General features: G+C 46.2%; 3 protein-coding genes across 5 annotated transcripts; 1 reads left to right on the top strand and 2 right to left on the bottom strand.

The window, feature by feature from the left end:
* Nucleotides 1–217: 217 nt before the first annotated feature.
* Nucleotides 218–4,859, bottom strand: LOC121543571 (ATP synthase subunit gamma, mitochondrial). Of its 3 annotated transcripts, none has more exons than XM_045214926.1 (9): nt 4,754–4,859; nt 4,122–4,156; nt 3,797–3,928; nt 3,180–3,387; nt 2,886–3,029; nt 2,619–2,683; nt 1,512–1,667; nt 1,122–1,218; nt 218–424 (listed from the first exon to the last, which is right to left on the bottom strand). In XM_045214926.1, exons 1-9 carry the CDS (start codon nt 4,792–4,794, stop codon nt 421–423), a joined length of 882 nt encoding a protein of 293 aa, XP_045070861.1. In that variant the 5' UTR covers nt 4,795–4,859; the 3' UTR covers nt 218–420. The 3 variants fall into 3 exon arrangements, with proteins under 3 accessions (XP_045070861.1, XP_045070860.1, XP_041709491.2); XM_045214925.1 differs by lacking the exon at nt 218–424 and adding an exon at nt 758–779; XM_041853557.2 differs by lacking the exon at nt 218–424 and having other exon boundaries at nt 1,118–1,218.
* A 78-nt stretch (nt 4,860–4,937) lies between these two features.
* LOC121543570 (DNA/RNA-binding protein KIN17) lies at nt 4,938–9,313 on the top strand. Its single transcript, XM_041853556.2, has 12 exons — nt 4,938–5,156; nt 5,452–5,546; nt 5,714–5,757; nt 5,889–6,011; nt 6,102–6,286; nt 7,790–7,838; nt 7,966–8,023; nt 8,152–8,269; nt 8,379–8,498; nt 8,653–8,752; nt 8,893–8,993; nt 9,136–9,313. Exons 1-12 carry the CDS (start codon nt 5,043–5,045, stop codon nt 9,196–9,198), a joined length of 1,170 nt encoding a protein of 389 aa, XP_041709490.2. The 5' UTR covers nt 4,938–5,042; the 3' UTR covers nt 9,199–9,313.
* Nucleotides 9,314–9,412: 99 nt separating this feature from the next.
* LOC121543958 (inter-alpha-trypsin inhibitor heavy chain H2) lies at nt 9,413–18,482 on the bottom strand. The gene is made up of 20 exons (XM_045214924.1): nt 18,079–18,482; nt 17,765–17,794; nt 17,160–17,198; nt 16,003–16,175; nt 15,777–15,881; nt 15,395–15,557; nt 15,045–15,281; nt 14,811–14,927; nt 14,431–14,599; nt 14,106–14,231; nt 13,744–13,925; nt 13,387–13,572; nt 12,595–12,734; nt 12,247–12,419; nt 11,990–12,130; nt 11,175–11,288; nt 10,860–11,067; nt 10,519–10,691; nt 10,224–10,335; nt 9,413–10,003 (listed from the first exon to the last, which is right to left on the bottom strand). The coding sequence occupies exons 1-20, from the start codon at nt 18,169–18,171 to the stop codon at nt 9,853–9,855; spliced, it is 2,832 nt and encodes a 943-aa protein (XP_045070859.1). The 5' UTR covers nt 18,172–18,482; the 3' UTR covers nt 9,413–9,852.
* Between the last annotated feature and the right edge of the window lie 8,687 nt (nt 18,483–27,169).

Below are 27,169 nucleotides of genomic sequence, written 5' to 3'. Positions count from 1 at the left end.
TGAAGAATCTCAAATATAAAATATATTTTGATTTGTTTAACACTTTTTTGGTTACTACATGATTCCATGTGTCATTTCATAGTTTTGATGTATTCACTATTATTCTACAATGTAGAAAATAGTAAAAATAAAGAAAAACCTTTGAATGAGTAGGTGTTCTAAAACTTTTGACCGGTAGTGTAGCCTAGCTTTATGTTCAAACATCTCAACACTCATCTTTCATGGTCACAAGTAGGATTTATTGTGAGTTGAGCTAGTAGGACATTAGAAAGGAACACGTTTCTCTGTAAGAGGTTTATTTTTTCCATATATTTTACAAATAGAAGCACAAATGTTCATAAACTCTCAACAGCCATTTGAAGTACTTAGAAGCATGTATAGCAAAACAATTGGCGATGGCTGGCAGGATGATCTTTCCATTTATCTGAAACCACACAGAACAAACACGCATTCAGAAAAACGGGATGAAAACAAAACACCCAACCAAAATGTCACACTAAATGTGGGGGAATAATAGGGTTGCTATTCTGATTTTAATAAAGAAACAGGATACTTTTGATCTGGATTCATGATCAAACACACTAGGCCCCAGAGGGCGCTATTCTATATTAGACTACTGTGGGCCGCTTTTCTGGACACAGATTAAGCATAGTCGTGGACTAAAAAGCACTTGTACCAGTCTCCATTGAGCATGGCATGTTTTTTTCCCCCTGTGTCCAGGAAACTGACCCAGTGAGTGTATCCTACAGGCTGTTACCTAGGATCACATGATTTAGGTCCTGATACCAACATGAGGGGTTGGAGTGGAGTAATAAGGTTGACACAAAATAATGGTTAGTGAACAAACTTGAAAAGGACTCTAAATATTTAATAATGACAGACAAATGGGTGGGCTCATGCAAGACGTTGAGGATATTTTCAAAGTCTAGGTAACTAATCAAGGTTAAGAATGAGTGGGGTTATTTTGTGTGGGGGAAAAAGAAAACCATTACTGTGAGGGACAGATCGAACACCAAGGGAAGCCAACCAATGTATGAGGGAAGAGTTTGAGGGAGAGGGACCAAGAGTGAAACAGAGAGAGAGCTAGGCAGAAAGAAGCTGACAGAGTGAACAGTACTCACAGGGCAGCAGCTCCAGAGATGATCTCAATGAGCTCCTTGGTGATGACAGCCTGCCTGGTACGGTTGAAGGTGAGGGTCAGCTTGTCAATCATCTCAGCTGTAGGGGAGAGAACAACAGAGTTAGGGTTGATATGAATCACAAAACAAAGCCATCACAGTGCAGGCACACAGATTAGCTGATTTTGTAATATCAATGGCAACCCTAGAGGCATTACACTAGGTCAATCAAGCAGTAGAGGGAGAGTGAGGAAGATCATCACAAAGGACAACAGCTACTGTGTGTGCTAAGAGGCAGGCAGGAAGCCTACAACTTAATAGACAAGTGAGGAAGATGAGCAATAAGTCAGTTGTTAAAAGGCAGAGGCTGGGGAGGAGGAAGAAGATGCTCACAGGCGTTCTTGCTGGCACTGTCCATAGCGGTCATCCTGGCACTCTGCTCGCTGGTTGTGGACTCCTTCATACCAAAGTAGATGATGTTGACCAGGGAAAACTCCTGGTAGTTCCTCAGGACGTCGGCATCAATGTCATCATAGATGCCCATGTTCTCTGTTACAGGAGAGGAAAAAGAAGACGTATTAACCCCCCAGAATCGATTGACGCACCGGTGCGTCAACCTAATTAACATAATTGTAGAAAATCCCTATTAAAATCCGTCAGTTTAAGCTAGAGACATCTATTTGCATTGGATGCGTCTCAATCCACCGCATCCGCCGATGTTGCACTTCCGCATCTGCTGTGAAAGGTGGGAGAGCTAGAGCGGTGTTTGTCAGACCATGAGACATCCCAAAAATCTGTCATCTTGTGAAAACGCCTGTAGCGAATGGTTTGGCCTATAAACTATTATGACCACTCTGGAAAGGGGTGACTCTCACGAACACGATGGGGTCTCAGTTTTCCTCAACGACCCCGACAAGTGTCAGGAGACTCATCTGAAGTCAGTACCGTCAATGTGCCAACTTCTGTTTGGTAGCGTCCGAACCGTTTGGCCTACAAACTAATGGGATCCCACTGTGGAAAGGAGATTCTCACGAACCCGATGGAGTTGTTTTGCTCTACGACCCCCACAAGTGTCACGGGACTCATCTGAAGGTAACCGGTACCGGTTTTAGGTAGTTGTGCCTACCCAAAAAAAGGGGTTAAATGTGTGTAAAAAAATATTTTACAACTCAGGAAATATATAACGCCTAGATTTAGGACAGACACTTCAAAACCTTGTTTCTTATGATTTATTTTTTGACTGTCCTTGTTGCCATTTATTAATGTGTTATTCAATGCGTTTCTATTTGCTTTAGTAGTAAAGGCCAAAATCTATATTTGATCAAATCATTTTTGTATTTATTTTTATGAAACCTAACAGGGTCCTAAAATTAAAAATCAAATAGCTAAATGATCCATAGTATGACCATCTTAAAACCATTCCATGTCAGCTGGGGAACCCCTCCCCAATGTCTTAGACTCTAAATAATTAACACGACCTTCAAAACAATGGTGTTGTACCTGAATTAGCAACAGTATCAATGGAGAAGATGGGCTTCTCGTCAGTCTTGTAGGAGATCACAGACCTGAATGAGGGGGGAAAATAACATCCATTCAAGACTTGTTTTGATAATGGGCTATGTACTTTGAAGGATAAGGATGGGACTATCCTTGACGTGAATCTTCCCATACCAACATTTTTTATCTCCTTATAGTGGCTCAACTAAGAAGCCATTTGGAGGAGACAAGATACTGAAATGTGGCTATGTGGAAGGAGTCCATCCATACTTGAATCTGTTGTAGATGACGGCACCCTGGTCAAACTCGTAGCCCATGTTGAGCAGCTCTGTGGCGACGATGGAAGCGTCTGTAAAGGTGGGGGGCTTGCGGCCCACCTCCTTGCAGCTGAGCAGCAGGTAATTGCCATGTGTCCTGGGTGGTTGGGAGGGAGGGAACACTGTTGCCATGGTAATAAACTAAATACAACAGGGAACCACGAAACTGACCCTGGACCTGTTGCTGTGGGCATCATACAGTAAAGTAAAGCTGACGTGGCTGTATTTCTTTATTATCATTCTGTACCTCTGCAGGATGTTCCTCAGCTTGTCCCCCACATTGACCACCATCACCTCCTTGCCCTCGCCAGTGAGGTTGGCGATCTTGGCCTTGATGGCCTTGGCCACGTTGGAATGGACGGCGCCACAGAGACCACGGTCAGACGACACACCGATCAGGAGGTGCTTGTTGGCCGTTCCCTCTGGGGCCTTGATCTCAGCCTTCTCGTACAGGGCTGGAGGACATACAGACAAGAGAAGAGGGACCATCAACAGGTTTGTTGAACACCACTGGCAAACGTCACAAAAAGCATTTCCAGTAATTGTGTGTGAAACGACCCTGACAGTACAGGGACAGTATTCAAGAAGCGCCTCAGAGTAGCAGTGTTAACTTAGGATCAGGTCCCCTCTGTCCATGTAATCTTATTCATTATGATATAAAAGGCTAAACTGATCCTAAATCAGCACTCCAACTCTGAGACTCTTTATGAATACAGGCCCTGAACTACCCCTGCCTTCTCACTATGGTCCTAATAGAGGACCGTAATAATGGACAGTCATGACCTTCACATAGAAACCATCCATTCCCTTGGACTTTAGTGTGTGTGTGTGTATAGAGATCATGCAGAGTGTGCAGTGACATACCCACAGCACCATTTCCATAGACGCGGGCGGGCTTCAGCTGCCTCTCAGCGCGGGCATACTTAGCAGCTGCCACCATCTTCATGGACTTGGTGATCTTTTGGATGTTCTTGATGGACTTCAACCGGATGGTGACTAGAATGGGAGAGGGAACGATGGATGCCACTGACTGACTAAACATTTGTGGTTCAATAACATTGACACACACAACTACAATATCATCATGATTTTAAAGTTTGACTTGCGCATCAGACTTCAAAAAAGGAAGCTCACGGGTGGATTTGATGTAATACAGATTAGTTAAAGAGATGGCAAGGTAAATACTTACTGTCCTTCAAAGTAGCCATGTTCCTGACCTGCCCACTACAAACAAACAGAATTAGCTAGTTAGAAACATTATCATTGCAAGTTCGCGCCATAACGTGGACATCCTCAATTCGGGGATTACAAACTATTTGCCTCCCAATACAAATAGCTAGCTACCTATAAGCGAATAAATGTTGTTAGTACAACTATATTATCAAACAGTTAGTTAACGTTATCCTATAGAGTCCCTGTCACCAGCTAACAGTTAGCAAGCTAGGTTTATCCAGATAACGTATGCTAACTTAGTTAGTGGGAGGGACATTGATTTTGACACGAGCTAAACGCTGTTCTGAAAACATCTGACATTGTACGAATTACTTAAGGAACATTTAATCAACGTTAACTAGCTGTCACACACTTCAATGACATGGTTAGTTAGCAAGCTAATGTCAGTTTAGCCACCGCACCGGCTGAACTTGGCCATTCACTCTCTACACCACACACCATCTGCGGCCTATGGGTTAGCGCGTCCTTGCAATGTTTTACATCGCTCATCAACGCATACGACGTACATGTTTGTCATATATGTGTACGACAGCACAATGCTCAAAATCATATTTTCAAATATACGTAATTGAGCAAATAAAACGTTACCATTGTGGGAGGAACACCAACGCGCTGGTCCTGGCGAACATGATTACTTCGATGAAGGTCAGACTCGCAGGACTGCGCAAGCGCAAGTAAATGGCAAAATGTGGACGAAAAAACGAACCTCGCGTTACTTTAAAGTACACGTAAATTGATGACAAAGTACCCACGGAAGCGGCAGGTTTTTACAAGGAAGGAGAAGAGCACAACAACATTTAACGTGTTCGAGTTTCATTTCGAATTTAAATAATTTTCTTGCATATTTTTATGTAGACGATTAACGTTACTATTTCACATGGGAAAAGAGGGTTTTCTAAGCCCAAAGGCGATCGGGAATAGGATCAAAGCAAAGGGTCTTCAAAAGTTGCGATGGTATTGTCAGATGTGCCAGAAACAATGTCGAGACGAGGTAAGAAAGATGGCTAGCTAACGTTATATAGCGTAACGTTTGCCATATTTGCTAGTAGGTGCAAGCCAAATGTTGAAAGCGTCCTAAACGACCTACTCATTGGGACAGAATGCACATTTACCATGTAGCTAGCTAGCTAGATAGACTGTATTGTCGACAGGAAAGTAGGTAACGTTAGCTAGATCTCGATCAGGCATGTCAGAAGTTAGGCTCTGCGCACTAACGGTAACGCCACGGACAAGAGCTAGCTAATACAATGCAGAAGGTTGAACTAGCTATCCCTCTCTGCCAATAGAATGGCTTCAAATGCCACTGCATGTCCGAGTCCCACCAGAGACAACTGCTGCTGGCCTCGGAGGACCCCAACCAGATCATGGACAACTTCTCACAGTGAGTCAGTCTGCATTTACTTAGGTCTGGCTGTTGGTATGTTGTGTTCTATAACACTGTCTCCAATAAACTGTTGAAATGACATGTCAATAATGGTGTAATGATGAGCCAGGGGAGGTGTTCCACCAATGGACTTACTTGCTTTCTCCACTCTTTCTCTCACCAAGGGAGTTCAAGACTGACTTTATTGAGCTGATCAAAAGACGCTTTGGTAATATTTGATTTCTTCTGAAACTATCTATTACATGTACATGCAATATTACATACTAACTACTTATAAAGAGACTGTAAGACAAACCTCAACCTCACTGAATCTCTCTCTCTCTCTCTCTCTCTCTCCAGGAACCAAGCGAGTGCACAACAACATTGTCTATAACGAGTACATCAATGACAGAGAGCATGTCCATATGAACTCCACCCAGTGGGAGACTCTCACTGAATTCACCAAGTGGCTGGGGAAAGAGGGTACTGTCACGCTCATACCTCTTAGAACAGATTTTATGTGTATTTGTCTGTCTGATCCCTGACATTGCTGTGTCTGATGACTTCTCCCAGGTTTCTGTAAGGTGGACGAGACGCCCAAAGGCTGGTACATCCAGTACATCGACCGCGACCCAGAGACCATCCGGAGGCAGGAGGAGCTGGAGAGGAAGAAGAAGCAGGACCTTGATGACGAGGAGCGCAGTGCCAAGTTCATAGAGGAGCAGGTCCGCCGGGGCCAAGGGGGCAGGGAGCCTGAGGTGAGAGAGCACAACTACTGCCCTCCTCTGACTAGGAGGACATATTACACTCTGTCTGCTGAACAGGGACTGGCTAAGGGTTCTGTTTACTAGGGATGTAACGATTCACCGATACGCATCGGCACCCGGTACAAATGTTTAAGATCAAAGTGCATTGGTCCGCGGTAGCCCAAACCGATCCAAATCTAGCATGAATCGGTCAGAAAATCAATTTTAAAATGTTACGAACCTCCAGTTCACTAACGTTTGTTACTCATATAATTTCATTTCCCACCTCCAAAAAGACCTCTAATCTTTTGTGACTGAATTGATGTGTCCTCTCCTTCAGTAGCCTATCGAACTAAGCATGTAAATGCATATGACAGTCATTGGTCTCCAAGTCAGATAACAACTGTGCACACAGAGCAGCTAGCGCCAACGAGAGCCTATCCCTGATCTAATATTCGTATATCTGTGCGGCACCTTCAGCTTTTGCAATCTTCAGCTTTCGCAATCTGTGCAGAACCTTCAGCTTTTGCAATGGCTTTCACAATGTCAAATCTGAGGCTTTATTAGTTGGGTGACAACCAATGTAATTTGATGGGTCATTGTTACCAAATGCACTGTAGAAAATTGTGTTTTACTGGTGGTGTTGTTTTGGCTACCGGAGTGGACACAACTCACATCTTGCTGATTGCACATCTAACTGCTGATTGGGGCTTTTCGATTGCCAGGTTATCCATAAGAAATCGTTTTGTTGGTTTTACTTTTAACAGTCAGTGCATTTCGTCATTTTTACATGAACAGGGTAAAGTTGTAATTTCATAGCAAGGACAGCAAACATTTTGCGAGCCGCAATGTAGGCCTATGGTTGGAGCGGGAGAAGAGCAGCTCTCCTCCGTAAAGTTCCAAACGTTCACAACCATTCGCTTTTGAGACGGGGGTGAAATCCATATATATTAATATATTCAATATATTAATTTGCTATTTCAGCTAATTTCTAAAGATAAATATTGACATTTTATGAGCAAAAGAAATCTAATGAATCTGCTAAAATGACAAATTAATCAGTGGGTGATGGAGATTTCAAAAGTGAATTCCCCCGCTCCCCCCTAATCTGATAGTGGTAGATGCTCAGTCTGCCTTATGGCTCAGCTCAGGCGCCTACACACACCATACATAATTCTCACACACACACACACACACACAGCTCAGAAGAAGTCATCTCCGACAGATCCAGCTCAGAGAGACCCAGCTCCTGAGCATCATCAGTATCAGATTTTAATTTAGAATGGAAAATGAATGTGTTCATGCAACAAATGTTAGTGCATCAAATCGAACTGAATCAGATCGATTCATTCCACTAATTAAACCGAATCACACAGAATCGTTTCAATCTAAAAGTTTTGTTCTTGTATCGAATCGTGCTTGAAAGGAAAGATTCACATCCCTATTGTTCGCCAAGGATACTGTTTACCTATGACATGTCATGGAATCAAAACAATCTGTCCCTCTTTTTTTCAGGAAGCACCGGTTTTCACTGAGTTGAAACGAGAAAGTGAAGAAGAGAAAAGTATTTTTTTTTGTTTTTTATAGATAACTCACTGACTGTAGTCATGATGCGTTTGGTCAGAAATTATACTGATTACACTGTTATGTCCTCTCATCTCTTACTGGTTATATTTCTGATTATATTTAAGTTACCTTCAATCTGGCCAAGGGCTCCTGTTCCTCTGCGGAAGGCCCATCTAAAGCTAGGTACAGTAATCTGAAGCTCATTAAGAATGACTCACCGTCATCAATAGCAATGTAAAACAGCAATAGTTAATGACTGGGGATTTCACTCTTTCACTCAGATTAACACTGTGTCTACCTCTTCCCCTTAGTGCGGCCCTGGGTCCCAGTGCCCTGAAGGCAGCAGGATCAGTGAAAAGGAAAGATGCGCCCTCCACCTCAGAAGCCAAAGAGAAGAAGAAGAAATCAGCCCTGGATGAGATCATGCAGGTACGGTAGTGTTTCCAGTTCTCCTTCCGAATTGACTTGATGCACTATCAAGTTAACTCTGTGTTAAACATGTGTGCATGTAACCCTTTGTGTGCTGTGTTTTGTTCAGATGGAGGAGCAGAAGAAGAGGTCTGTGAGAGCGGACCACTGGCTGCACCCAGGCATCGTAATCAAAGTTGTTACCAAGAGACTGGGGGAGAAATACCACAAGAAGAAAGGAGTCGTCAAGGTAACACATTAGTTCCACACATGCATGATCAAATTCAAGATGTGTGATTGGGCCAGTTTTGTGTTCTAAGTAGCTTATATGAGGGTTATAGTCAATACACTGCCATTGAGAAGAAGGCCATGTGTACATTTAGGCTAACATTTGTGTGTTGTAGGAGGTGCAGGATAAATACACGGCCGTAGTGAAGATGATTGACTCAGGTGACAAACTGAAACTAGACCAGAGTCACCTGGAGACGGTCATCCCTGCACCAGGTAATCTAGCTCTCGCCATGGTTACACACACCTGTCCACAGGAAACTGATCATTTGCAAACTGTACATTTTACTTGATATCCCATTCTGTAATCTGACCTGTTATTTTACCAAATCTAATCTAACTCATCTGTCCCACAGGTAAACGGGTCCTGATTCTGAACGGTGTGTACAGAGACACAGAGGCCCTACTGGACTCCATAGATGAGAGGAAGTTCAGTGCCACCCTCACACTTGACTCGGTAAGGACCAGGCACAAAATGGCTGCAGTCATCCATCAGTTTCTACCGGTTGGTGGTGGAATAAATGTTTGGTATAGCAACTGCTTTGGGATGATATGAATGGTTCTTATTTTCTCATACAAGGGTATGTTTTCGTCCTCAGGGTCGGATGAAAGGGAGGAGGGTGGACGGGATCGCCTACGAGGATTTCTCCAAAATGGCCTGATCTATTATGACCTCCGTTACATGACAGCGTTACCCAAGAACCCCTACCCCTCCACTGAGAGGCCCATCAGCCGACTCTACTGTGTCAGAGTTACTTTCTGTAAATATCCCAGAATGCATTTTCTATGGCGGTATCACTTCCTGAGTTAGCCGAGCAATGATTATGGAAAAAAATACTTTTTATTTTGTATTGTTATTAAAATGGTTCTCTACAATTAAATTGTAATGTTGTATTATTTTATTGAATAAAGTACAACACAATTGACCTATGAAATGTTTGATACAATGATTGATTGAAAAACATTTGGATTTTGCCATGTCAGGTGAGGTCTGAGTAATACAACAGTCATTAGAATGTTCTGGTTAAGAAATCTGTGTGTGTGTGTACACAAAGTTCAAAGCTGGCATCGTAGTCTTCATGAAAATAATGAAACATTCACACTTCTATACATACTGCTACAGCTTTTTCCTTAGCTTTTTATAAACCGTGAGAGTTGTCAGACAGATGTGATATGAAAACAGGTAATAACATATGTGTCTGTATTCAGATTGGCTGCATATATGTCTCCTGTACCGTAGAATATCCCCTATAACTACACCCTGTCTCTGACTGCCTGGGTTACATGGTACCCCTGTGTGCCTTGCGATTGGTCGCTCAGAGTGGGAGCGGCAGAAAGCTGTCGAGTCGTGGGACGATGTAGTTGGTGTAATGGCCGTCGATGAAGCCTTTGCCACTGTTGTGGATGAACCAGCAGAAGACGACAGATCCCCGTTTATTATCCTGCCTGTAGTCCTTCTGCCAGCCCCTGTCACACACCATCAAATAGTTACAACCTCATCTACAAACCTCACCATGTTTGCGCTCATATGCCCTATGTCCCACTGTGTGATATGGTGGAAGGATGACCTGAACAGAGATTAAGTCTACCGGCTGAGTATGTGTGATATGTGCTGATGTTTTTCCAATAATGGTGTGTGGTTTACCTGGCTGGAGGGATGTGCATGTGAGAGAGTGTGTGTTCTTACCTGGTGACGACCAGCTTGTTGCCCTTCACCTCCATAGTGGCCTCCTTCTTCAGAGGGTCAGCTCCCTGGTGCAGGTTAAACACCCTCACCTCTGGCTCCTGGCCAAACTGACCTACACACACACACACACAGGTCAGTGGACCCTAGTGAAGTAGGCTGCGATTAAATATAGGGATACTGTTGCAGGGTTCACTATAAGGAGATGTAGGGTATCTTGCCACTATATGTAAACTGATTTAATTAGCTTATAACATTGTTGTTACAGAGTAACACTTGGGTATAATTGGTGACCTACCTATAAGGCCGTGGGCCTGAGAGGAGTACTGGTTGTTGTTGGGGATATAGAGGCCCAGGAAGTCCACGTGGGTTGGGTGTTTCTTCCACACACGATGTAGCAGCACCATCACAGTGATCTTGTCATCCACCGTCACCATCACCTTGGAGTCCTTCACTATTGAAACCTTCACCCTGAAACACACAGTGATCATAGCATGTGGTTAAAACAGGAAACTTTGTACTTTTGAAATGTACTTTTTCACCTTACCAAACCTTACCATAGTAAAATAGGCTGATGGTGCCTGACCAGCGGTTTGTGTGTGTCTATGTGTGTGTGTGTGCGAACGTGCATGTTCCTACCTGTCCTGGGTGATGTCGGTCTTGGCTCCCCAGCTGAAGGAGTGGTTGTTTCTGTCGTCAGTCAGGACGATACGGTCAGTGCTGACTGACACCCTGATGCCGTCAGGCTGGTAGAACACTGAGATGGTGCCAAAGTACGTGTTCACCTTCTCCTTCTCCTTCATCTCCACCCTCTTAGAGCCAACCAGCTGGCCATTCACCACCACACCTAGAGGACAAAGAGGGCGGAGAATAGAGGTAAGAGGACACAAGCACGGACACACACATCTTTGCATGCATGCACACACACGAAAGCACGCACACACACACACATACCTGCACCGGGGTCTGACACCAGGTTGAGGATGTGTCCAGGCTCTGAGTCGATGTTGAAGCAGACGTCCATGTTGTTTTTAGGCAGGTGGACGATGAAGTGAGGGTCGTTCTCCACTGTCATACAGAAAACACACAGACAGCCGTTACTGTAGTGACACAATGGACATAGGAATATTACCCACGGCAATATTGCCAGGTAGGGAGGTAGGCTATGTTGAAGGCCCAGGGCAGCTGTTTTTATCTCAATATCAAACCATTTCTGGGTAACAATTAAGTAACTTACTGTGATTGTTTTCAATTAAAATAGTCAAAAAGAAACAAAAATAGCTTCTTAGCGAAATGCAATTTCTCAAGCAAGAATTTAGCTAGGACTGGCTGGGAGTGGTCTGAGAGCGGGGCCTAATTGGAGGAGTCTAATGGGAAGGATGTGTAACCTGAAAACTAGCTGTTATAGGCAGAGAGGAGTGCAACTCTCTTTGTTATTGGTCTATTAACTTATATCGCCTGGTGACGTGACCAGGCATTCTAAAACCCCCACCCAGCAAAACAAGCTGAAATTTCAGGCTGACTTTTCAAACAGCTCTTACACTAAAAGTGCATTATCATAATATTCACAATTTCACAGCATGATTCCAACCTCATAGTGTGGAAATGTATATAAAACACAGGAAAATCACGTTTTTGTCCACACTGCCCCTTTAAAACACAGTGTATGGCTATGTGTGTGTTATTACCTATGGTGATATGGACAGGTAGAGAAGTATTATACTGTAGCACAGATGTGTATAGAGGTGTGTGTGTGTTATTATTGTCACCTATGGTGATGTGATCTGGTAGGGGCCTCTCGGCGTGGCTAGGGGGGGCAGGGGTGGTCAACTGGACCCAGGGGGGGATGCTGTGAACCACCTGCACTGGAGTCCTTCCTCCGAGAGCAGTCATACCAGATCCAGATCCTCCTACACACACATACACACACACACACAGCGGGTTTGGGATAGCTCTATTCAGTCTCTTACACTCATGTACATTTACAAAACCCAAAATGGCGGACACTAGTGATTTTGATCAGCACCTCCACAGCAGCCCTGTTTGGGGTCCTTCGGGGAGTCAGCGAGCAGCTTCTCCTTGGCCTCCTCACTCTCCACCAGTAGGGCAGTGAGGGGCGTAACAAACTGGTGTTCCACAGCCAGGGTCAGGATCCTCTGGGTGATCTTCCTCTTCTTACCAGCAGTGGGGGCCAGGGACCTGTAGGGAACAGGGATATAACATTCACAAAACGCTACTCTGTATGTCTATTAACGCTCTGTAGTCTGTAGCGAAGGGCTGGCTATTTATAGCACAAGCTTTGTATTCACTCCTTGGATTGAAAATAAAGATGTGTTAAACTCTCTCTCTTTCTCCCTCTCTCCCTCTCTCTCACCTCTCAGCCAGTAGCTGGTTGACAGTGATGTAGGCCCACATCTGTCTGGCGAAGCCAGTGAAGGCATGCTGTTGCTGGGCCAGCGCAGCGTCTAGCTCCAGGTAGTCTGCTTCAGTCTGCAGGGACAGGTCCAGACGATCCTGGGGAGAAGAGGGGGACAGAGAGAGGGTAGGACACGGGTGAGTGTGTGTGCCTGCGCGTGTGTGTATGCAGTGGTGTAAAGTACTTAAATAAAAATATTTTGTACTTTACTTTACTATTTATATTTTTGACTACTTTTACTTCACTACATTCCTAAAGAAAATTATGTACTTTTTACTCCATACGTTTTCCCTGACACCCAAAAGTACTTTTTACATTTTGAATGCTTAGCAGGACAGGAAAATGGAAAATTCACCCACTTATCAAGAGAACATCCCAGGTCATCCCTACTGCCTCTGATCTGGTGGACTCACTAAACACACGTTTCATTTATTAATTATGTCTGAGTGTTGGAGTGTGCCCCTGGCTATCAGTTAATTAAAAAAGTAAAAAATTGTGCCGTCTGGTTTGCTTAATATAAGCAATTTCAAATAATGTATACTTTTACTTTTACTTTTGATACTTAAGTATATTTAAAACCAAATATTTTTAGACTTTTACTCAAGTAGTATTTTACTGCGTGACTTTTACTTTTAACTTGAGTGATTTTCTATTAAGGTATCTTTACTTTTACTCAAGTACGACTTTTAGGTACTTTTTCCACCCCTGTGTGTATGAGCGTGCATGCGTGCATGTGTATGTATGACTCACAGCGGATGCGGTGGTGAAGCTGTTTAGAGTATTGGACTCAGAGGGCAGCACCTTCCCAGCCACCACCAGCTCTGAGCCACTGAAGTACTTGTCGAAGTGGTTCTGGGTGACGTCAGAGACAGAGTCCTCTGGGAACTGAACCGTGATCTTCCTCAGGAGTGGAGACGAGATCTGGCTGTAGAACCGCTGGAGGGGGAGAACGGAGGAGGGAGGTCAGAGATAGCGGTGAGAGAGGCAGTGAAGGGAGAGGTATTATACAAGAATAGGAGAAGATGGAGGAGGAGTAGTGATACAACTGTATGCAGGATTAGGGAGAGAAGGATGAATGGGAGTTTTAGGGACAGGGGTCTGTCGTACCCGTAGCTGCTCTGAGGCATCATGGCTGGTGTAGATCCTCTGGGCCACGCCCCTGTTCTCCATGGCGATGCGTTCCAGGAAGTCGTAGTCGACATCGAAGCCGATGCCTAGTGAGAAGATAGAGAACTCCTCCCTCATGACCTTCTTCACATTCTTCTGGATGGTGCTGAGCTTGATCTCTCCTACACAGAGATGGGAAGATGGTGGATGATGGTAGCACAATAGTATGAAGGGCAGTACACTACTAGAGGTTATTAGATGGGGGTATAGGGTGAAAATTAAGGGGGGTGAAGCGGTATTAGGTGGGTGATGAAAAGACAGTCAGTGTCAGTTTTGGGATCAGCAGCGGTATGATGTCTCACCGACAGTGGGGTCTCCATCAGACACCAGCATGATCATGGAGACTGAGCGTGGGTCGATCATGCCCTGATTGGACGCCTTCACCAGCATCTGCACCGCCCTCAGCAACGCCTCGTTGATATTGGTGCCTGCATCGGGTCAAACGGCAGCGAGAGCCAATCAGACACAGGCTTTCGATATCCACCACTCTTTCCTCTCTTCCTCTTTCCTCTGTCCCTCCCCATTTCTTAATTCCATCCAGCCCTCTACTTCCTTATACTCCTCCACATCTCTCTCTTTCTCTGTCGCTCTCCTTCTTTCATCCCTCTCTCTCCCTCCTTCTCTCACCTCCATTGGGTTTGATGTTCTGGATGTATTTCTTGGCCTCAGCCACCTGTATGGTGCTGCCTGGAACCAGCTCCTCACTCCAGCAGCGCACGTTGTGGTTGAAGTCAACAATGCTGAAGTAGTCATCCATAGTCAGGTCATCTAATATGGTCTGCATAGCCTCCACAGTCTGAGAGAGAGAGAGTTATAGAGCAAGAGAGAGAGATAAAGTCATGAATGAGATTGGAGGACAGTCATTTCAGTGCAATTTCACAGAATACCCACATGAAGGCAGTGTAGCATTTGTCAGGCATGCTCTACCAGTTGTGAGAGAAGAGAGATGTTCGACTGATGGGGCACAGATTGACCCCTGTGAGTTTTTCTATGGTTACGTCACACACCTGCTTCATCTTGACTCCCCACATAGATCCACTGACGTCAATGACGAACACAATGTTTTTAGGAAGGGGGGAGAGGTTCGTCGGGGCGAAGAAATGCACAAAATGCCCATCAGAAACCTAGGAGAAACAGTGAGATAACAGTGACCAATACTTCCTATATTACATTTCTGTTACAGAGTAAAGTGATTGAAAGAGTGTGTTACTACGTGTGTTTATGTCAGTGTGTGTACCCACATGTAGTTCCCCGGCATTGCTGTCTCTCAGGACGTCGTATTTGACGGTAAAGATGCCATCGATAGCGGTGGTGGTGCAGTTCTCACACTTCCTCTGCTGCTGGAGCGAGGGCTTGAACACCACGTGAGCCTTGTCCTTAGAGGAGGTGAGTTTGGCCATGCCGCTGAAATGCTCTCCCAATGTGTTGGGTGTCTCCACAGAGGCGATGCCATTGGGCTCATAGATATACACATCCACCTGCAGAGAGACAAGTATGCTGACTCATCAGCACTGACCTATCAAATACAGTTGTTAAATACCACATGCAGGCACAAAGGCACACACACACACATACACGTAGTCTCTCTCACCTGGAAGTGGGGCACCAGTCGTCCGGGCTGCAGGTGTAGTGAGTGTTCATAGAAGCCCAGCTTCCTCTGCATCATTTCCTGGTAGTGCAACTCAAACTCTATCTTACTGCCGGGAGGCACGTGGACCTCCGTCTTAAAGGTCTCCATGTCCTGTGAGTTAGCCCTGTGGGGTAGCATTAGCAGCTCTATAGTCCGTTACGGTACTCTAGAAAGGTCTTATGCAACAACAATGTTTGTTATACACGGCAGTTAGGAATGGCATAGGATTCATAGTGGTCAAAAAATGGGTGGGTACCCATTTCCTTGTATTGTCCAAGATGTAATTCTTCAGTATAGCTACACTAAATACCATAGCCATGGTGCATTGTGGGTTGTACGGTACCTGACGATGCCTGCAGCCTTCCCTCTGGCTCTAGCCTGAGCGTAGAGGTTCCTAGCCACAGTCTTCTCCTTCACTGAGCCCACAAACGTTATCCCATTCACATTCCTAAAAACAGGACAGAACAACAAGTTGAGGGTTGTATTACAGTGTGATTGTGATCGTGACATTGGGATTGAGATTGGGATTGAGGATTGTGATTTTTATTGTGATTGAGACAGTTGCTCACATGGTGAAGTTGGTGATGAAGGATCGTTTGGGGATCTGGACATTGAAGCCAATGCTCTGGGCATTTGGACCAGAGTTGATCACAGAGCTCTTGACCGTGGTGTGGCAGAACCGCGACGTGATGCGGCTCTCCATCTTGTAGCTCTTAACTGTAATGTCATCACCCCGGATGGCCTACAGAGAGAGGTGGAGCATGTGAGACTGACTTTGGCTGTGATGTCATCAACTAGGGACGATTGTCGTTGCGTAGGAATTGTGAGTCAAGCTCTCTACATCTCTACATCAATCATATCCATCGAAACCAAACTAGTGGTTTCGGAACACAGAATTAAAAAAAATCTACAATAAATCGAAATATCTGACTGAAAAATGGATAGGAAACATGTTTCTTTGGAGTATCTACTTATACGCTGAGTATAAAAAACATTAAGAACACCTGCGCTTTCCATGACATAGACTGACCAGGTGAATCCAGGTGAAAGCTATGATCCCTTATTGATGTCACTTGTTAAATCCACTTCAATCAGTGTAGATGAAGGGGAGGAGACAGGTTAAAGAAGGATTTTTAAGCATTGAGACAATTGAGACATGGATTGTGTATGTGTGCCATTCAGAGGGTGAATGGGCAAGACAAACGATTGAAGTGCCTTTGACGGGGTATGGTAGTAGGTTCCAGGCGCACCGGTTTGTGTCAAGAACTGCAATGCTGCTGGGTTTTTCACGCTCAACAGTTTCCTGTGTGTATCAAGAATGGTCCACCACCCAAAGGACATCCAGCCAACTTGACACAACTGTGGAAAGCATTGGAGTCAACATGGGCCAGCATCCCTGCGGAACACTTTCGACACCTTGTAGAGTCCATGCCCTGATGAATTGAGGCTGTTCTGAGGGCAAAAGGGGTGCAACTCAATATTAGGAAGGTGTTCCTAATGTTTGGTATACTCAGTGTATAACAGGCTGATAATTCTGAGAAAGAAAATGACATATTTTACCACAGAAACTTTAAATGGATGTAGCAACTGCAGAGTGAAGTCAATAACCTGTCTGTCAGCGGATTGTCTTCAAACAGGACCATTGATTAATAGATAAGAGGACTAAACTCTGTCACAGTGGACAGAGGGGTCAAACATCAAGCAGAGACCAGAGAGAGAAACCTACCTCAAAGTCTTCCTGCTCCTCACTGGTCAATATCGCCCTCTGGAAACACACAGAAACAATCAGCTCTGTACCAATCAATCAAGCTAATATATTTTATAAAGCCCTTTTTACATCAGCAGTTGTCACAAAGTGCTTTACAGATACCCATTCTAAAACCCCAAAGAGCAAGCAATGTAGATGCAGAAACATCTATACTGTCCCATACTGCCCTCAGAGAGAAAAGGTTTAACAGTAAATATGTGTAGGTGATAAAAATTCTAAATTAAATGTTTGGAATTGTCAGTAAGCCTATATTGACCACATGTATAGGACTTTCATTGGGTTCAATCCATTGACCTCTACGTAACCCCTTTATCAATAGTTCAGAGGTCAATGAAGCAGACTGCTTGCTTCTACATGTTGTTGGTATTCTATTTCTGTAACTGGGCAAAACAAAAACCCACCTCAAGACAGGATAATTTCCCTCATAATATGTTGTATTATTGAATCAATGTCATATTGAATATAAGCAATGCAGATTATTAACGATTGTGAATAGTAAACTATGACATTATATAACATTAATTCAGACAAATTGTTCGGAAAAAATAAGAGTTTCATCTCACCCTAAATCGTCCATGTTGTTCCTCTAATGACTGGTAGAACAAAGGGGCCATTTTTAAAATGACAGAGAATAAAAGTTGTACATTAATCAATCACATGGACATCACATAAAACATAGTTCTGTAAAAGGAACATTATCAAAAAAGACATTTGATAGAGAGAAGGCTGTATCTACACACGTTTGTATTTGTATTTATTAAGGATCCAAGGCAGCAGCTACTCTTCCTGGGGTCCAGCAGCATTAAGGCCATTAAGACATATCTATAAAACAATCTCATTATCGTATAACAGTTGAAATGGAAATATATGAACTCACCGTTTCCGTCTCCCACTCTCCCTCTACCACAAACTCAAAGCAGTGGGCTTGGTGTAGGACCAGCAGGCTTAGGAGGAGAGCCAGGCGTCTCATGGTTCCAGGCCTGTATGTGGTGGCCGAGGTTTGACACTCACAGATACAGTCCTTCAGCCGGGACTGAAGCAGGAGCAGAGAGATCCCAAAATGAGGGTTAAAAATCCACCGAGTGCTGATAGACGCTTGGCCCCAGTCAATATTTGTTGTGTTTCATGTAACCCGGAGAGGGAAACTTTGAAACTTGACCTGCCGTGTAGGAGGGTAAATACAGCATGTTTGGGATCGTACAGGTTTGGTTTGGGCTGGATTTCTCTTTGATTTATGTAGGCCTAAAGCCTGCAACACGCACAGAAAATCAGAACTGGGTTTCCAATGCTGGTATGGACAGATTTAAACACTGACATAGTGCAGCAGTAGTTTCCTTACTCTACCTGTGGATTGGCCACGTGCAGTGGAGGTAACATTTGGACTTTAGACAGAGTTCAAACATTCGATTTGGCGCCAAATTTGGCCACTTTGCATGGCAATCACTGTGAGGTCACGTCAATTCACTTTTTGCTGTGCAACAACAAGATAATAAAAACAGAAATAGAGGGAAAAAATTGACTATTGACCTTTGTCACCATGCTGGGTGTGCACTGCATTAAAGGAATAATCTACTCAAAAACTATCTTTTGGTATTTTTCGTCCACTGTTGATACAGTCCCAAAATGTTTTCAAGATATGGGACTTTCATCATGATGATGCAAATTGCTTGATTGCTTGACTGCTGACATGCAAAACATTTTGGGACTGTATCAACAGTGGACTAATGAAAAAATGGTATACTTTTTTAGTGGATTATTCCTTTAAGGTGGAAACAGTGTTCCTGAATTATTAATTGACCAATCATAGGGAGTCTCTCGCAAGCTCTCTGGGGGAATTGTGCAACTGGGTTTAGTTTATGAGGGAGTGTGATGCTGAGACTATTACATCTGAGAGGACAAACCTTACTATCCAGACCTCTGTCTCAGACAAGCACCACTACCACTGTCACATTGCAATATTAAATGGTACTATATAATATTTTATATTTTACCAGTATTATACAGTACAAATGTTTGAAAATGTACATATACATTAATATTTCTCATGAATAAATCTCTGTCAAATAACAAACACCACAATTTTTGAATTACATTTAAATGTGTATTAAAATAGTAATCTGATTTTATCATTTGATTTAATTATGAGCAGTAGGCACCAGGGTTGTGTCAAATTCTTTTTTAATTCAGTCAATTCATAAAGTAAACTGAAATTCCAATACAATTTCAACTTTCCTCATTGGAATTGGAATTTCAGTTTACTTCCTGAATTAACTGATTTAAAATGGAATTGACCCCAACCCTGGTAGGCACAGTTCATTCACATTATCAATCAGGAAGACACAGAATGGCCATGGCTGCTGCCAACTGGGCCACCTCCTGGTCTTCTGAGGTCAAACGCCACCTGCTCCACGGGGGCACCATCACATGCTCCAATTCCTGGCCTCTTCCATGTTTTACAGGGCTCTCTGGCCATGTTTTTTTTTTTGCTTGTCTGCCAGTTTAATGAAAATCAGAGCTCTGAGCCTGACCTCCCTCTGTATACTGACCAGCGCTGACCTCTCATCCCCTGCCAGGTGCTGGCTGGCTGTACTGGGAGATGAACCACCCTATCTGACGTGACCAGTTCTTCATCCATGACTCCTGAAATCCTGTAGAACTGTAGAGGAACTGTGTTATCCAAAAAATAAGCCATGAACCTAAGAAATAAATGTCAAGAATAGACTGATTTATTCTCACCATTGTTTTTTGTTTTTTAAAAGTTCAACTTCAATGTCCGCTAAAATGCATTCGGAAATGTTTTCCACTAATTCAGAAATGCAAATGCACATTTGCTGAGGAAAGAAAGCACTTGAGAAAGAGACATAGAAATACACTTGAAACACTTGAAATTGATTGAACACACACACACACACACACACACACACACACACACACACACACACACACACAGCATAGCCTACTTACTACAATACCAACTCAAAAAAATAAACAGCCCCTAAAACAACCTGTGATGTCTCAGCTGAAATGACAGTGTGGCAGCATTTCCAGTCTGAGTAATGATAATGACAAATGGAGAGTGTTGTGTTAAATCAATGTAATTGTGTGCTGGGCCGGCGTTATGGGCGGGCCCTAGGGGCCCTACCGTACCTCCTTGCCCGTCCAAATAAAATATATAAATATTGATCATTTATTAGACCGAGACGCGCACCGACAGAAAGACGCATCAATCTCAGATAAAGTATCCAAGCAAGCGAAACAGCGCCCCTCTGTCTCCGTATGTGTAGACCATGTATCTGATGCTATCTGGAAAAAAGGAGTATGGCATGTCATACTTTTTCTGACCAGACAGCATCAGATACATGGGTTACATACGGTAAGACAGTGTGGCGCTGTGTTGTGCGTTAGATGCAGCAGAGAGGAAGAGGCGAAGCAAGAGGGCTCACTCTCGCCAAAAATGTGTTTCTATGGGCATAATATGCAGACCTAAGCTTGTCGCCTGCATTCCCGACTTTGGGACAACAACTCGTATTGTTTGGATGGAGACGTGAGCATCTCGTCATTATACAGTGCATTCAGAAAGTATTCAGACCCTTCCGTTTTTCCACATTTTGTTACGTTACAGCCTTATTGTAAAATTGACCAAATAAAAAAAATGTATCATCAATCTACACACAATACCCCATAATGACAAAGCGAAAACAGGTTTTTAAAAATTTGTGCAAATGTATTACATACGTTTTTTACCCTTTGCTATGAGACTTGAAATTGAGTTTCCATTGATCATCCTTGAGATGTTTCTACAACTTGATTGGTAAATTCAATTGATTGGACATGATTTGGAAAGGCACACACCTGTCTATTTAAGGTCCCACAGTTGATAGATCATGTCAGAGCAGAAGCTAAGCCATAAGGGTGAAGGAATTGTCCGCAGAGCTCCGAGACAGGATTGTGTCGAGGCACAGATCTGGGGAAGGGTACCAAAACATTACTGCAGCATTGAAGGTCCCCAAGAACACAGTGGCCTCCATCATTCTTAAATGGAAGAAGTTTGGAACCACCAAGACCCTTCCTAGAGCTGGACGCCCGGCCAAACTGAGCAATGGGGGGGAGAAGGGCCTTGGTCAGCAAGGTGACCAAGAACCCGATGGTCACTTTGACAGCGCTCCAGAGTTCCTCTGTGGAGATTGGAGAGAACCTTCCAGAAGGACAACCATCTCTGCAGCACTCCACCAATCAGGCCTTTATGGTGGAGTGGCCAGACAGAAGCCACTCCTCAGTAAAAGGCACATCACAGCCCGCTTGGAGTTTGCCAAAAGGCACCTAATGGACTCTCAGACCATGAGAACTGGGGGACTGGGAGACTAGTCAGGATCGAGGGAAAGATGAAAGGAGCAAAGTATAGAGAGATCCTTGATAAAAACCTGCTCCAGAGCACTCAGGACCTCAGACTGGGGGCGAAGGTTCACATTCCAACCAGACAATGACCCTAAGCACTAAGCCAAGACAACACAGGAGTGGCTTCTGGACAAGTCTTTGAATGTCCTTGAGTGGTCCAGCCAGAGCCCGGACAATCGAACATCTCTTGAGAGACCTGAAAATAGCTGTGCAGCGACGCTCCCTATCCAACCTGACAGAGCTTGAGAGGATCTGCAGAGAAGAATGGTGAAAAACTCCCCCAATACAGGTGTGCCAAGCTTGTAGCGTCATACCGAAGAAGACCCGAGGCTGTAATCGCTGCCAAAGGTGCATCAACAAAGTACTGAGTAAAGGGTCTGAATACTTATGTAAATGTTATGTTTCCGTTTTTTATTTGTAATACATCTAAAAACCTGTTTTTGCTTTGTCCTTATTGTCACGCGTGCTGTAGGTGGGTGTAGTGGTGGAATCAAACGCAGAACACCGAAGGATAGTCCAAACAACTTTAGTAAATCTCCAAACAGGAAAAATGACAACACTTGCCCGAAGGCAAAAATACGCACAAAGGCGAATAAGCAAAAAGCGCACTAACAGGTGCGTAACGCTCCAACGCAGTGGAGGAAAGCTCAACCGAGCGAAAGGGCGAAAATAAGCCCAACACACGACAGACCAAAATCAATAACACACAACACTAGACAAACACAACGAGAAACTTATAGGACACTAATTACGCTAAACGAGAACAGGTGTGACAACAAACAGACAAAAGCAAACGAACATGAAACATACAACGGTGGCAGCTAGTATTCCGGAGACAACGAACGCCGAAGCCTGCCCGAACAAGGGAGAGAGGCAGCCTCGGCCGAAACCGTGACAGTACCCCCCCCTTGACGCGCGGCTCCAGACGTGCGCCGACTCCGGCCTCGGGGACGACCCGGAGGACGCGGAGCAGGGTGCGTCGGGTGCCCACGATGGAATTCCGTCAGAGAGACGGGTCCAAAATGTCTCTCCTCGGCACCCAGCACCGCTCCTCCGGACCGTACCCCTCCCACTCCACTAGATACTGGAGACCCCCCATCCGACGTCTCGAATCCAAGATGGACCTCACGGAGTACGCCGGTGCCCCCTCGATGTCCAATGGGGGCGGAGGAGTCTCCCTGATCTCACTTTCTTGGAGTGGGCCAGCTACCACCGGCCTGAGAAGGGACACATGGAACGAGGGGTTAATACTTTTATATTCAACAGGTAGTTGTAATTTATAACACACCTCGTTCAACCTTCCCAGGACTTTAAATGGCCCTACAAACCGCCGACCCAGTTTCCGACAGGGCAGGCGGAGGGGCAGGTTTCTGGTAGAGAGCCAGACTCGATCACCAGATGCGTACACCGGTCCCTCACTGCGGTGGAGATTTGCGCTCGCCTTATGACGTCGGAGGGCCCGCTGCAGGTGGACGTGTGCAGCGTTCCATGTCTCCTCAGAGCGCCGCGCCCACTCATCCACCGCAGGAGCCTCGATCTGGCTCTGCTGCCAAGGTGCCAGAACCGGCTAGTAACCTAACACACATTGGAAAGGGGTTAGGTTAGTGGAGGAATGGCGTAGGGGAATTCTGGGCCATTTCGGCCCAGGGAACGTACCTTGCCCACTCCTCCGGCCGGTCCTGGCAGTATGTTCTAAGAAACCTACCCACATCCTGGTTCACACGTTCCACCTGCCCATTACTCTCCGGGTGGTAACCCGAGGTGAGGCTCACCGAGACCCCCAACCGCTCCATAAAAGCTCTCCAGACTCTGGAGGTAAATTGGGGACCTCGATCAGACACAATATCCTCGGGTACCCCGTAGTGCCGGAACACATGGGTGAATAGGGCTTCGGCAGTTTGCAGGGCGGTAGGAAGGCCCGGCATGGGGAGCAAACGACAGGCCTTAGAAAACCGGTCCACAACGACCAGTATAGTGGTATTCCCCTGTGAAGGAGGAAGGTCAGTAAGGAAATCCACCGAGAGGTGGGACCATGGTCGTTGTGGAACGGGCAGGGGTAGTAACTTACCCTTAGGCAGATGTCTAGGCGCCTTACACTGGGCGCACACCGAGCAGGAGGAAACATAAACCCTCACATCCCTTGCCAACGTGGGCCACCAGTACTTGGCACTAAGACAGTGCACTGTCCGGCCGATACCCGGGTGTCCAGAGGAGGGTGACGTGTGAGCCCAATAGATCAATCGATCCCGAACCTCGAGCGGAACATACTTCCGACCCTCCGGGCATTGTGGTGGACTAGGGTCGGTGCGTAACGCCCGCTCGAGCTCAGCATCGACCTCCCACACTACCGGTGCCACCAGACACGACTCCGGCAGTATGGGAGTGGGCTCCACAGACCTCTCCTCCGTGTCATACCGCCGAGACAGCGCATCTGCCTTACCGTTCTGTGACCCAGGGATGTACGTGATCTTAAATGTAAACCGGGTCAAGAACATATTCCATCTAGCCTGCCGAGGGTTTAGCCTCCTCGCTGCCCGGATGTACTCCAGGTTACGGTGGTCCGTCAAAATGAGGAAAGGGTGTTGAGCCCCCTCAAGCCAGTGCCTCCACACCTTTAGGGCCTGTACCACGGCTAACAGCTCCCTGTCCCCTACGTCATAGTTTCGCTCCGCCGGACTGAGCTTCTTGGAATAGAAGGCACAGGGGCGGAGTTTAGGTGGTGCGCCTGACCGTTGTGAAAGCACGGCTCCAATACCGGCCTCAGACGCGTCCACCTCTACCTGAAATGGTAAAGTGGGATCCGGATGCGCCAGCACTGGAGCCGAGGTAAACAGGTCCTTCAGCCTCCCAAATGCCCCGTCCGCCTCGGCAGACCACTGCAGACGCACCGGGCCCCCCTTCAAGAGAGACGTGATGGGAGCTGCCACCTGTCCAAAACCCCGGATAAACCTCCGGTAGTAATTCGCAAACCCCAAAAACTGCTGCACCTCCTTCACAGTGGTTGGTGTTTGCCAATTACGCACGGCTGACACCCGGTCTACCTCCATCTTCACCCTTGACGCAGACAACTGATACCCCAAAAAGGAGACTGACTCCTGGAAAAACAGACACTTCTCTGCCTTAACATACAGGTCGTGCTCCACCAGCCTCCGCAACACTCTGCGCACCAGGGCCACATGCTCGACACGGGTAGGCGAGTACACGAGAATGTCATCTATGTACACCACGACCCCCTGCCCCTGCATGTCCCTGAAGATCTCATCCACGAATGATTGGAAAACTGACGGAGCGTTCATCAACCCGTATGGCATGACAAGATACTCGTAATGGCCCGAGGTGGTACTAAAGGCTGTCTTCCATTCATCGCCCTCCCTGATGCGCACTAAGTTGTACGCGCTCCTGAGATCTAATTTAGTGAAGAAACGCGCCCCATGCAAGGACTCAGTCATGGTCGCAATCAGCGGGAGTGGATAACTGTACTTCACCGTGATCTGATTGAGACCACGGTAATCGATGCACGGGCGTAAACCACCATCCTTCTTCTTCACAAAAAAGAAACTCGAGGACGCAGGGGAAGTGGAAGGCCGTATGTATCCTTGTCTCAGAGATTCGTCTATGTAAGTCTCCATAGCTTTCTTCTCCTCCTGAGACAGAGGATACACATGGCTCCGTGGGAGCGCAGCTCCTGCCTGGAGGTCTATCGCACAATCTCCCTGCCTATGGGGCGGCAACTGCGTCGCCCTCGACTTACTAAACGCAATAGCCAAATCCCCATACTCAGGGGGAACGTGCAATGCGGGCACCTGGTTTGGACTCTCCACCGAGGTAGCCCCTACGGAAACGCCTAAACATCTACCCACACACTGGGCAGACCACTCCATCAGAGCCCTCTCCTGCCACGAAATATATGGGTTATGGGTACTCAACCAGGGCATGCCCAGCACCACCGGATACGCAGGAGAGTCAATCAGAAATAGCTGAATCATCTCCTGATGACCCCCCTGCGCACACATCCTAAGTGGCGCAGTGACCTCCCTGATCAAGCCCGCACCCAACGGACGGCTATCTAGGACATGAACGGGGAAAGGGACATAAACAGGAAGAAGGGGAATCCCTAAAGCTAAACAAAAACTCTTATCAATAAAATTCCCAGCCGTGCCTGAATCTACCAGCGCCTTATGCTGGGAATGAGGTGCTACCTGTGGAAAACTCACAGGCATACAGAAATGTGCAACAGAGAGCTCTGGGTGAGTGGGGCGCCTACTCACCTGGAAGGAATCCCCAGTGCGGGACCTGTCGTCCTCTCCCCTAGGAGGCCATCCCCAGCACCTAGCCGCGGTGTGTCCTCCCCGACCACAGTTGGTGCAGGGGATGGACCCCTAGTAAGCCGACCCCTCCTCTCTCTAGCGCCAGCGCCCCCGAGCTCCATGGGACACGGCTCGGAGGCGCTGGAGGGTGAAATGGACGGACCCCCCTCGGGACGTCCGCGGGTAGCTAGTAGGTTATCCAGCCTGATGGACATGTCGACCAACTGGTCGAACGAGATGCTGGTGTCCCTACAAGCCAGCTCCCGACGGACGTCCTCTCGTAGACTACATCTGTAGTGATCGACGAGAGCCCGATCATTCCACCCTGCATCTGCCGCTAGAGTACGGAATTTGAGGGCGAACTCTTGGGCACTCCTCCTCCCCTGCCGGAGGAAGACCAGACGCTCCCCCGCCGCTTTCCCCTCCGGGGGATGGTCAAACACCGCCCTGAAGCGGCGGGAGAACTCGTCGTACGTGATGGTGTCCGCGTCGATCCTCCTCCACTCCGCGTTGGCCCATTCCAATGCCTTCCCGGAAAGGCAGGAGATCAGGGCGGACACGCTCTCATGTCCCGAGGGCGCCGGGTGCACGGCGGCCAGGTACAGCTCCACCTGGAGAAGGAACCCCTGACACCCGGCCGCGGTTCCATCGTAGGCCCTCGGGAGCGAGAGTCGGACTCCTCTGGGTTCCGGTGCGGGAATGGGCGGACTGGCCGATGGTGCTGGCAGGGAGGGTGGCGGTGGAGGCGCTCCCCAGCCTCGGATGGTGGTGATCACCTCCTGCAGTGCGGTCCCCATCTGCAGGATCTGGTCCCGTTGTTCCCGGACCTGGTCCTCCAGCGTCGTCTGGGCTGCTGCGGCTCCTGCTGATTCCATTATTGGTGTGTTATTCTGTCACGCGTGCTGTAGGTGGGTGTAGTGGTGGAATCAAACGCAGAACACCGAAGGATAGTCCAAACAACTTTAGTAAATCTCCAAACAGGAAAAATGACAACACTTGCCCGAAGGCAAAAATACGCACAAAGGCGAATAAGCAAAAAGCACACTAACAGGTGCGTAACGCTCCCAACGCAGTGGAGGAAAGCTCAACCGAGCGAAAAGGGCGAAAAATAAGCCCAACACACGACAGACCAAAATCAATAACACACAACACTAGACAAACACAACGAGAAACTTATAGGACACTAATTACGCTAAACGAGAACAGGTGTGACAACAAACAGACAAAAGCAAACGAACATGAAACATACAACGGTGGCAGCTAGTA

Source organism: Coregonus clupeaformis, unplaced genomic scaffold, assembly GCF_020615455.1.
Source record: "Coregonus clupeaformis isolate EN_2021a unplaced genomic scaffold, ASM2061545v1 scaf0340, whole genome shotgun sequence".
Taxonomy (NCBI): Eukaryota; Metazoa; Chordata; class Actinopteri; order Salmoniformes; family Salmonidae; genus Coregonus; species Coregonus clupeaformis.
The sequence above is the reverse complement of the archived record's forward strand: the minus strand, read 5'-3'. Positions and strand labels throughout refer to the sequence as shown.

Coding starts and splice junctions, on each gene's coding strand:
- LOC121543571 (XM_045214925.1), bottom strand. CDS start 4,794: ATGTTCGCCAGGACCAGCGCGTTGGTGTTCCTCCCACAATG. Junction 3,388..3,796: donor CTATGGAAATGGTGCTGTGG/GTATGTCACTGC, acceptor TATGTCCTCCAG/CCCTGTACGAGAAGGCTGAG. Junction 2,684..2,885: donor GTCATCTACAACAGATTCAA/GTATGGATGGAC, acceptor CCCCTCATTCAG/GTCTGTGATCTCCTACAAGA.
- LOC121543570 (XM_041853556.2), top strand. CDS start 5,043: ATGGGAAAAGAGGGTTTTCTAAGCCCAAAGGCGATCGGGAATAGGATC. Junction 5,547..5,713: donor ATCATGGACAACTTCTCACA/GTGAGTCAGTCT, acceptor TCTCTCACCAAG/GGAGTTCAAGACTGACTTTA. Junction 7,839..7,965: donor AGAAAGTGAAGAAGAGAAAA/GTATTTTTTTTT, acceptor ATTATATTTAAG/TTACCTTCAATCTGGCCAAG.
- LOC121543958 (XM_045214924.1), bottom strand. CDS start 18,171: ATGAGACGCCTGGCTCTCCTCCTAAGCCTGCTGGTCCTACACCAAGCC. Junction 15,282..15,394: donor GACTGGTGCCCCACTTCCAG/GTGAGAGAGACT, acceptor GTCTCTCTGCAG/GTGGATGTGTATATCTATGA. Junction 11,289..11,989: donor ACCAGATCACATCACCATAG/GTGACAATAATA, acceptor TCTGTATGACAG/TGGAGAACGACCCTCACTTC.